Source organism: Quercus suber, unplaced genomic scaffold, assembly GCF_002906115.3.
Source record: "Quercus suber isolate HL8 unplaced genomic scaffold, Cork oak 2.0 scaffold_694, whole genome shotgun sequence".
In the NCBI taxonomy this organism is placed as follows: Eukaryota; Viridiplantae; Streptophyta; class Magnoliopsida; order Fagales; family Fagaceae; genus Quercus; species Quercus suber.
Genome location: NW_027070135.1, coordinates 1 through 11,731, shown reverse-complemented (window position 1 = coordinate 11,731; position 11,731 = coordinate 1). Strand labels below are relative to the sequence as shown.

Sequence of the window (11,731 nt, the reverse complement as noted above, 5' to 3'; positions counted from 1 at the left end):
TCTCTCTCTTTCTGTCATCTCTATATATGCAATTCTTTAAGCACTCTCTCTTACCTCTTAAGCTCTCTTTTAATACCGCACTCTTCCCCTACCACACACTTCAAGAAAAAACGAGAAGAAAATGGTGAAGTTCTCTAAGGAGCTTGAAGCTCAACTCATCCCAGAATGGAAGGATGCGTTTGTAGACTATCGAGATTTAAAGAAACAAATAAAGAAGATGAAAGTTTCTAAAATTATATCCAAACCATCCCAACACCCAGATGGAGACTTTGGCGTCTCTATTTTCGATTCTATTCGTTTCTTCGCCAAGAAAATCTCTGACAAGTTCCAAAATTCAGAGAACGAAACCGATATAATTCAGGTATATATTTACAATAATACATATACATAAACATGTTTATACATATGTATGCATGTACGATTGTGCACACCCTTTTACAAAATAATAATAAAAATAACCATGGTTGAAGTGGAAGGTAACCACACACACACAAAAAAAAAAAAGCAACTGGAATATAATTCCGGTGACATTTTCTGTGTTTTCCGGTGGTTTGGTAAGTGGGTTTGAATTCATTTAGGATTTTCCGATGACTTGTACACGAGTTTCCGATGAGTCTTAAAAGCTAAAGGCATCCAAAATTTACGAAAGGTTTTTTTGTTCATTTATAGTATTTTCGTATCCGAAAGGTAAGTGTGCTATGCTTTTGTCACTTTGTTGTGTTTGTCTGTTTGTGTAAATTTTGAGAAAGTTTCAAGTGACATCATTTTCAGGCAAAAGTCTTGAAAGTCTTAGGTTGTTTCCGATGCCACTGATAGCTAAACTGATTCGCTGATAATACCCTTGAACATTTTGTAATATATAAATTAAAGGGTAAATTTAAGGCACAATACATGTGAGAACTGTATCTTTATTATTGTGTATCTCTTAGGGTAAATCCAAGATCAAAAGTTACAACTCTATAAATTTACAAAGATTTACTGCACTTAAAAAATTGTATCTAAATTTTATGCTCGAGATTTATTTAATTTTTTATCACCTACTTGCATATTTTGTAAGGATGACATAGCCATATTTAGTATTTTCTTAGAAGGGTCCCACGAACATAACATTTAGGGCATTATTTTTTTTTAATTGTACATAACATTGTCGGCGTTTTGGAACATGATACTCTCAATTTCAAATCAATTCAAATAACTTCTTGTTCTTTTCTCAATTTGCATTAGAATTGATGCCTGGCCTTCGTTATCTCGGTTTTGTTCGAATTTGATAGAAGAAATGCTTAGATATACAAGTTTGTTTGTCAAATAGTACTACTATAGAAGAATAAAAGAATATGGGACAGAAATGACATAAATGTTATAGGAATCCAACTGCGATCCATTATAGAACCATTTTTGGTGTCTTCTTTTTTTTTTTTTGATGGGCATTTTTGGTGTCTTCTGCTTTCCCTTTTGGAGAGTCTCTCAATCTTTCACGCAAGCAATTAAACGGTTATAGGATTCACACTCATTATCACGAAATAATAGTGAGTGGCAGAATAGATGCACAAAAACCAAAGAAAAAGACGTACATAATTACAAACTAATATTATAGAAAGCAAGAAACTTATCCCATTTTATATCCATTTTTTGTTTTTTTGTAGGTCAAGTGCAAAAGCATTGACGATGGTGAGGATGGGGTTTATGTAACTGATCTTTCTCAGTTATTTAATGAAGAAGACGAGGTTACACTTATGACCCATTTTTACTAATTACTTTTTTTACCAAAAAATAAAATTATTTTTCTTTTCCTGACATTATTTACGGGGTATTTGATTGATGTTTAGGCAAAACAATTCTTTAAAAAATTGGATAACGAGCTTAATAAGGTCAACCAATTTTACAAGGAACGAGAGGATGAACTTCATAAGAAACGAGAAAATCTCAACAAGCAACTGCAGAGTATACTCGACCTTAATCAAATTCTCAACAAGCGTCGCCGGAAAAACTCTATGCCGAGTTTGAATGGTGGAAATTCTCCTCGTTCTTGGTCATCTCCTGACCGCAGTTCTAGTTTCTCTGGTGAGTTCTATCATATCTTCCCACAACTAATAATCACGTACTTATTTCTCAGCTTAGTTAGCTTATATGAATATGTATGGTTTTTGAACTTTTTCATAATGCAAGTTCTTAAAGATATACATTTAAACTTTGGAACTTTCACAAAGCAGGTAGCCAACGCATGTAAGACAAGGGTAAAAGTGGACAAAATGAACCAAACAATATTGCTCTTATTCAATTATGGCATCAGAACACCATGCATGGGTCAAAAATATATTTTCCATAAATTCATGGTAGAAAGTTAGTAGCTTTTGATACTCTTTTGGGGAGAAGGGTCAGGTAACCATAATTTTGTGGATTATTTTTTTAGTCCTAGGTAAGGGCTACCCTTAGAACATTTGTTAATTGACCAATATTTAGAAAAGTTTTTATAACACTTTTATAAGAAATATAAAAATTTGTCAAAATATAATAAATGTTATTAAATGTCCTTAGAACATTGATTTAAAAAATATTTTTAGAAAAATTTTATAGGAAAAAAAAATGATTGGTTTTTTTAACAATTTTTCATATTCCCCATGAGGTTATATAAAAACTTTCTTAAAATAGTCTATCAACAAATATTCTAAGAGCGCCCATTAATAGGATTCAAAAAAAAAATTCTCATAAAAAGTTTCTATAAAGATTTTTTAAACCAAACCCCTTAGGGCATTCGTTAACTTTTAATTTCTTTCAACTAACTTTATTATCAATTAATTTTTCATATTCAAAGTGAGATCTGTTTAAGTCTAATAAGTTTTTTTTTTTTTTTTTTTTGAGGGATGATTTAATAGTTAAGGATTGGTGATTTGAACTCTACACAATTAAATTAGATAAATTAAATAATTTAATCCATTATTTCTTAATAACTTAAACTTGTCTTTAGAGCAATCAAAACTTACCAAAGTCATTAATAATGTATAAATTTGCAATTTATCATCTCTAATTATGTGAAATTAAACAGAAAGCTCGATTGAATTAGCTGAAAGCCCTGAAATGTCGGAAACAGAGGAAGTACTAGCTGCATTAGAAAGAAACGGGGTATATTTTATGGACTCAGGGACAAGGACGAAGGCAAAGAATGGGAAACCTAAGATGGCCATGAAGATTGACAGTCCGGGCAACACACCGCGCTCAGCTACTTCAATTGTGTATGAAGATATGATAAATCATCTAAAAAAGGAAAGCTCTGGTGAATTCATTAATCCGAAGAAGGTCCAATGCTTTGAGAAGAAGATAAGAGGAGCATTTATGGAGCTCTACAAAGGGCTTGGTCTACTAAGAACTTACAGGTTTTTTTTCTTCTTCTCCTTTATTTGTTCTTTTAATTAATTATTAGTTATGAGAAAATTTTTAAGTTAAAGAAATTTGACTTTGATAACTGGGTTAGCCTTGATGGAACTAGTTAAACACAAAATAATAATAATAATAATAATATTATTATTGCATATACTCATTAGCATTTCTCTAATAATAAATCACACTTGTTAACATTTATTGTTGCATATACATATGTACATATGTACAACTAATGTAGAAAGAGAGATGCTACGTCTACAACAATTTTACAACATTTTTACAACAAATCACAAGTGGTTAGTTGTTATTGGTTCAAATTTGAAACTAACACTAAGATTACTTTTTTGCCCCAACAATAACAACCAATAATAACCTGCCACTTAAGAAATGTTGTAAAAATGTTGTAGACATAGTATTTCTCATGTAGAAATGTCCACAATTTAATATTAAAAAGTGAGAAAAAGATGTGTGAAATTGTGGATAGGAGATTATCAAAGCCCAATTAGACATGAGCTGCATGGCACTTTCCATTGCCTCGTGTTTGGCTGTCTTTAATAAATGAAAGTTAGTGAAGGTAATGCGCTTGCCTTTTTAAAAGGGAGCCGAGGCCTAAAAATATCCATGGCCACCTGTGAAGCAAAAACTCAAATAGGATTTGTTAAGAAGAATAAATTCAAAATAACTTTGAGGCTGCAATGCAAGAGAAACCTAAATTAATAAAATGTTATCTTTGTTTGGAGTAGTTATTTAATTATAGTTCGTGAATTCCAGTTTATTCAATTGATAAAGTTTCTGATGGTTAAATAAGAGATTTGGAGTTCAATTTCTGCCTACACTAAAAATTAATTGGTGTTTTGGTTTGATGATAAAGAGTTATCGTCAGTAGCGGATATCATAGATTAAAACTCTTTAAAAAAAAATAATAATAATAATAGCTTGGAAGTACAACAGTGTAACAGTTTCAAGTCAATGTATTTTGAAAGTTTTTAATAGTTTTTATTTAGTTTGTGGCACATCCATAGATATTAGGAACTTGTTTTTGGACAAAGAAACTTGTGATTTTTGGGATCATGTGTAATTGCGATAATTCAATAGATACAAAGTGGCAGGGGATTTTTGATTGTGTGTTTTGAGTTTTTTTCTTTATTTTCTCTAAATTAAGCATGTTCAATTCTAATTCACTTTTTTCTAATGGAAATAATTCACTCTTTTTTGCAGTTCACTGAACATGAAGGCATTTGTCAAAATAATGAAAAAATTCGACAAGGTATGGTGGTAATCTCTAGATCTCAATTTACCAAATGAAAATAGCTTACCATATATATAACATTCGACAAAACACAAATAGAAGAAAAACACTAAAGGAATTGCATAGATATATTCTTTTCTTTTTTCTTTTCTTTTTTTTCTTTTTTTTTTTTTTGAGAAAAATTGCATAGATATATTCTGGTCACTAGGATTTTACACATTTGGTAGATAAAGCTTTTAGCTTTTAGTTGGCAATTCAGGTCGATGGCATTCAATGACATTAAATTTGATGATTTTTACATAACAGGAAATGAAATGGGAGTTTTTAAAATTTTATATATATATATATATATATTTGATGTAATACTTACATTTCATATATACCATGTCTAAGCTAACTGGTTTTGGAGACAATGATGTCAAGTACCTCACATGAAGACTGTGAGACTCCTAACAATTATCAACCTACTGTTCCTAACTATCCATGACTCATACCACGTTACCTAAATGGAGTTATTGGAGCACCGTTGTTTCCTTTTTTTTCTTATTCTTTTTTTTTCTGTTACGTAAAACTTTTGACTATTACAGAAAATGGACAATAAGGATTCCATTACAATTAGATCATATTCTTGACAAGGGCCCTAATTATTTTTTTATTTTCTATACACATTTTTCCTTATTTACTTTCCAGAAATACAATTGAATTAGAATGCAGTCGTAGTATTTAGAAAGGATTAAGTTGAAGTATATTCCAATGAAACTATTTGTTCTAGCATATAATACTATACTAATGATGCAATTATATTCTGCTAAGTTCTGTCCACAAAATTTAAAATTTTAATATTTCATATGAACAGGTATCCAACCAGAATGCCTCTGAATGTTATCTAAAAGCTGTGAAGGAATCTCACTTTATTAGCTCTGACAAGGTAAACTAGTTATTGTTTCTTCAAAAATGAACTCTTTGCCTATGATTGCTTTGATTTCTACTGCCACTATCGTATGTCTTTACCTAAAACAAGAATGCAGCTCCAAAAGTTTGCATTTCCTACATCCAAATAGTCTATGCCAATTGCCAATTGCCAAGTCAAGAAAAAAAAAATTATTTGAGTCACATGACAATTAAAGAGAGGTAAAATTATGTATGTCCAAGTCTTGTAATATTCTTTTTTTTTTTCAAAAAATTAAAATGTTTAGGACAATTAGTCATTTCTTGACACAAAGATGCACATCTAAATCACTAAAGTTACTAGGCGTAATAGCCACACATTATTTCTTCAAATAACATGTGAATTGTTATAGGAATAATCCTTTTTAGCCGTCCACTATACCTCTCTTGATAAGATTTTGAGGACAAGAAGTATATTTTTAAGTACTGCTAATCGTAATACTTTAGGGGATAGGAATAAAAATAACAAAAATAATAATAATAGTTTTGGTGGTGAAAAAGCTTCGAAGTCCATTTAGAATGTGTACGTCCAAGGTAACTGAGTCAATCCCCACCAATCACCTAAAAACAATTTCCATTGTCAGCATTGAATTTTGTGGATAGTAATAAATCTTTGTTAGTGATTTACTGACCAATAATTTCAGTACAATGTTGTCTTTGATACTTTTACTTTTCTCTAAGAAGATTTTGGAGAATAATGTGATGGTTCTAATAAGGAATTGTGTGTGTTATTATATTTGGTTTGTAAAAGGTGGTTCGACTGATGGATGAAGTGGAGTCCATATTCGAAAAGCACTTTGCCAACAATGATAGGAAAAAGGCAATGAAGTTCTTGAGGCCCCAGCAGAGAAAGGCTTCTCACATGGTGACCTTCTTTGTTGGTAATGATCTTTCACTACTAATAACCCACATATATATACTAATTGTCAATTAACATTTGAACCCTGCTGGCCACTAATTGCCTAGTGGGATTAGTCCTGACTAATAACCACCATCAACAATGAATAATATGCAATCTTAAGTAGGCTCCACCGGGCACTGTGCCTCATTTTCTCAATTTCATAAGAATAAAGTTCCTTTTTTTTCTTTTTCTTTTTTTCTTTTTTTTTGCCTTTCCTTTAAGAACATTAAATAAAGTTGCTTGTTTTGTTGCAGGATTGTTTACGGGTTGTTTTGTGTCACTGTTTACTGTGTATGCACTCTTGGCACACTTGATGGGTATATTCTATGGCGGTAGAAGAAAAGATTATATGAACACAGTATACCCAATTTTCAGGTGGCCTTATTTCACATTGTCCTAAAAAGACTTTATTTCACTTGTTTTACTAGCCTAAAAAGATTTAACTTGACTGAATTGAACAAGCTTTTGTATCAATACAGTAAAACAAAAATTAACCCTTGATTTTATTCTCTTTTTCCTTGCAACAAGTGGTAATTAAATATTTGAAACTAGATTTTCCTTATAAAGAAGATTGACAGTAACACTTAAGTACAAAGCCATTTAAAAAAGAAACCATAGATATTTGGACTAAAGTGTCTAGAATTAACTGGGTTGGAAAAAAAAAATTATGAAAAAATCTAAATTTGTTTAAAACTGAGCTATTAGGGCTGACCATGAGTTAAGTTGGGTCGGATATCTTGCAAACACGACAACCGAATCTGGAATTGAATAATGAGGTTCCTGGCAAAACACTAGTAATGTTCACCATTTTTTAACATATCATATTTTGTCCATATACTCTCTACTATAAGGTAAAAGACTCGGTATATGTTATTGATATGCTAATAAGGTAAAAGACTCAGTATATGTTATTGATATACTCTCTACTATAAGGTAAAAGACTCAGTATATGTTATTGATATGCTAATAGTAAAGGTGTGAATTGTGCAGCATGTTTGCGTTGCTGAGCTTGCACTTGTTCATGCATGGGTGTAATTTGTTCATGTGGAAGAGTAAAAGAATCAATTACAATTTCATCTTTGAATCCTCACCAAAGACAGCCCTCACATACCGAGATGCATTCCTCATGTGCACCACCTTCATGACAATTGTGGTTGGAGCATTGGTCATCCACCTTTTGTTAGGAGCCAGTGGATACCCACAAGGCCCAGTGGATGCCATTCCTGGACTTCTTCTTCTGGTTAGTGCAATTTAATTTTGGTTTTTTTTTTTTTAATTTTAATTTTTGATAATTCGATAGTTGGGGAAAAGTTAGATGTGAACTTTAATGTTTTCATTGAAAACACTCATTAGGTACTAACCCATCAAACTAAAAGACTATTGGCATTTTTATTGTTGATGTCGTGTTCTATATATCATATTGGACCAAAAGAACAAGAAATAAACATGTTCCAATTGGAAAAATCTCCTCTTAAGTTACTAATATTTATGTAGCAACTAGCATAGGCGTTCTTAGCTTTTTAATAAACTAATTGCTAACATGTGCAGTGTATGAGAAAATTTATCAAAAAATTGTTTATAAATGTACATATTTAAATATAAATTGTAAAAAGGTCCAAACTTATTCATAACAAGCAAACATAAGGCTTGAGTAGCATTAATTACATAATGAGTAGTGCTACGGCCACAATATTTTGACGAAAAGTCTAGGTTTCAGAGTTAGACTAAAAATCTCCTAGGTTTCATAAACCCAACATACACTGGCTGTCTCCAGGTAAAGCCTGGTTTTCATGCCAACATTAAATGTTTTTATGAATCTTGTATTGCCTTTATTCTAATCTTAAATCCCTTTTTTTCTTTTTTTCCAGTTGGCCTTCAGTATGCTCGTATGCCCATTTAACATCTTTTATCGACCAACACGCTACCGTTTCATTCGTATAATTCGTAATATAGTATGCTGTCCATTTTTTAAGGTACATTTATTTCCTTTCTCATTTCCTTCAACAATTAATGGTATTCATTCTTCACAATATATGAACAATTATTAAATTACAGCTATTTTAATTTGTTTGAATAACTCTATGTATTTAGGTTGCGCTGGTGGACTTTTTCATGGCTGACCAACTTACTAGCCAGGTAAAAACTCTTAAACCTACAAGGCTACAAAATATGGTCCAATGAAAAAAGTAACTTTTGCCTCATAAAATCCGAACATCTACTTCTATGTTATTTTACTCAATATTCTTGGTAACCAAACAACTTTTGGGACATTTAAATAAACTTGTTTTAGATTCACTCTCTTCTCTCGATATAGCTTGATTAATCTCCAATACATTCTTCTCTGTTTATAGATTCCCTTGCTGAGGCACTTGGAAACCATAGCTTGCAACCTTCTGGCAAGAAATTTCAGAACACACCACTATGAAACCTGCTCTGATGTAAAGCTATTTCAGGAGCTAACTTATGTAATTTCGTTTTTTCCATATTATTGGCGAGCAATGCAGGTAGGTCTCCCAAACTCCATGGCAGTCTAATCAATTGTTTTCCTCTTTTGTGTATGTTGGAGGGGCGGCTCTTCCACTAATTGCCTAATACCTCAAAGTGGAAGAGGATCAATAATTTATCCTATAGTATAATATAATCTTATAAGAAAAAGTTCACCTCCAAACCAGTTTGAAGCTATCTTCCTCCAACTCATTATATGGCGATTAAAGAAACTATCCATGTTTAGTTTCACATGACTTTTTAATGAGTCATGTGACTTGATTAAATAATACACATTGATAGTTTTATAAATCGACATGTAGTAGGTTAGAGGAGATAGCTTCAAAAACTTTGTCCAATTTGTCCAAAAATCTGTATGCCTTATTTACCCGTATGAAAATGATGTTGCATTAATCACAATTCACCACTTCAGCAAGTTTTCAAAAACTTTTGTTATCTGTTATAGCATTCTTGGTCCAACTAACACTTTGCTTTTCAATGAAACTACAAGTGTGCAAGAAGATGGTTTGAAGAACCCAAAGGGGAACATTTGGGTAACATGGGGAAGTATGTTTCGGCCATGGTGGCAGCTGGCGCCAAGTTGACATATGAGCGGAATAAAGACGACCATGTATGGTTTGCTATGGTCTTGGTGACTTCTGGGGTGGCTACAGTATATCAGTTGTACTGGGATTTTTACAGGGACTGGGGTCTTCTCAGATCAACCTCCACAAATTTATGGCTTAGAGATAATTTAATTCTGAAGAATAAAAGCATCTATTACATGTCCATGGTAAGTAAACTCTTTTTCTTTTTTTCTTTTTTTTTTTTTTGGTCCTAGTAGAATTTTCGTGACCTTCTTTATACCACTTTTAGACAAAAGATATGAACAGATAAGAAACTGAATTGCAGGCCTTGAATGCTGTTCTAAGAGTTGCATGGCTGGAGACCACAATGAAAATCGATAAAGATTCTGAGAAAAAGTTACTAGATTTCCTCTTGGCTTCATTAGAAGTTATTCGTCGTGGTCATTGGAACTTTTACAGGTACTTTCAGTCTTGCATTAAAAAATTTTGGTTAAAATTGTTATCCTGTCTAGGCAGAGTTCTTTAACATATAATTGAACTATATGACTGGCATTTTAAGACTCTGAGAGTGACAGTTATATTTGCAGCTATCTATTGATAATGCCTCTAATTGGAAACAACTCTCCACCCAACCCAAAACACCCCCCCCGAGAACAAATTTTTTATCGACTGTTTTCCAGCAGGCACAAAATTAGCAAACAAAGCCACATAAACAGGAACCTTTGAGAAATACTTTTAGGTTCTTTATTGGTTAGTGATGTAATTAGGATGTTCCTCCATAGCTTTGTGAACTATGGAAACTGAAAGTAAAGTTTTCTCATATTTGTAAATTGTCAATTTAATAGGTTGGAGAATGAGCACCTAAACAACGTCGGCAAGTACAGGGCAGTAAAAGAGGTTCCATTACCATTCGGCGAGATAGATTCTGATGGCTGAACCCTTTCTTGGACTCACGTACAGATGTCCATTACAAGCTGACCCAGAGAGGCATGGGATCGCAAAAGGGTTCCACATTTCAAAATAACAAAATGTGCAGTCACACAAAGCATTCATTACTTATCCAATTCAAAATGTGAATTCTAAGGCTCCGATTGTAATGAAGAAAGCTCTTGTAAAAACAGCAATGTTCCTTGTACATTTAGTTATTCTAAGTTGGACATGAAGTGTGTCTTACATTTCTGAAAGGTTGTTCTGTATATCTTCTTTTTGCTTGGCATATTCTGTAGGTCTGGCTACTTGAAAGTTTTGTCTGTCTAATGCAGTGACAACTACAGACAATGGAACTTAAGCAAAAAGAAATATGGTTCTCTCAAACAAAGTCTTCTTACTTTGAGAAATATGGTTTTCTTTCATGAATTCTTGCATTTTTTTCACTCCAAGTGTGATAGACAGTGGCTTGCCAAGTTAGTTTACAAAATACATGCTACAGAGTTTATCCCTTCAGCCTTTTCACAGCCCAATCAATCTCCTTATCCCAACTACCAATGCTTCTAACAAACATGCACTTTCTATGAACTTCTTTCCAAACTCTTAAAGCTTTATTCACCACCAATAATGTTTTGATACATGGTTTAGAAATCGTTTCATGTTTCTTATCCCAGAGTCAGGCTCACATTTTGGGCTTCTATGAACAGGATTACCCCTTTCCCTTTCCCTTCACCACTGGTCACCATCAGTTTGCATTATCATCATTTCTTGCATTTGCCATAACAGTAAGGATTTTCTAAATGAAAATGCTAGAGAAAGAAAGAAACCAATAATTTTCTATTGTTGTGATGCTTTACTTGTCTTCAACTCTCATGAACACTAACCATTTTACTTCCCCTTTAAAACCTTCATCCTCACAGATTGGAACCTGATTGTCTTCTCTATGGTTAATTTGGCCTGTTAGTCTAAGGATATTTATTTTCATGAAATTAGTCTAAGTTCATGTATAAAGGCTGCTTGTAGTATGGAGGAGCAGTTTGTTCTGCAAGTTTTGAATAAGGAAATCCTGCAATTATTCCTTTTGGCAATAAATGGAAACCATATAAAATATTAACATTTTTCTAGGACTCAATCTTCTGATGAAACTCAGAAATTTGTGTATATCCCAGAAACTTATTTCTCGTAGAATTTTTGCTTCATTTTCAGTTGTATGCTGCTTCTTACCCCTATTCTTGTCTTCCAGCTGTTGGGGGGGTG

General features: G+C 32.6%; 1 protein-coding gene across 1 annotated transcript; it reads left to right on the top strand.

The window, feature by feature from the left end:
• Positions 1-10,884, top strand: LOC111991681 (phosphate transporter PHO1). Its single transcript, XM_024023476.2, has 15 exons — positions 1-361; positions 1,644-1,724; positions 1,827-2,061; positions 3,044-3,371; positions 4,597-4,645; positions 5,484-5,555; positions 6,327-6,456; positions 6,731-6,851; positions 7,467-7,716; positions 8,345-8,449; positions 8,568-8,612; positions 8,828-8,980; positions 9,472-9,753; positions 9,873-10,006; positions 10,393-10,884. The coding sequence occupies exons 1-15, from the start codon at positions 122-124 to the stop codon at positions 10,481-10,483; spliced, it is 2,316 nt and encodes a 771-aa protein (XP_023879244.1). The 5' UTR covers positions 1-121; the 3' UTR covers positions 10,484-10,884.
• The last annotated feature ends 847 nt before the right edge of the window (positions 10,885-11,731 follow it).

Coding starts and splice junctions, on each gene's coding strand:
- LOC111991681 (XM_024023476.2), top strand. CDS start 122: ATGGTGAAGTTCTCTAAGGAGCTTGAAGCTCAACTCATCCCAGAATGG. Junction 362..1,643: donor ACGAAACCGATATAATTCAG/GTATATATTTAC, acceptor GTTTTTTTGTAG/GTCAAGTGCAAAAGCATTGA. Junction 2,062..3,043: donor CCGCAGTTCTAGTTTCTCTG/GTGAGTTCTATC, acceptor GAAATTAAACAG/AAAGCTCGATTGAATTAGCT.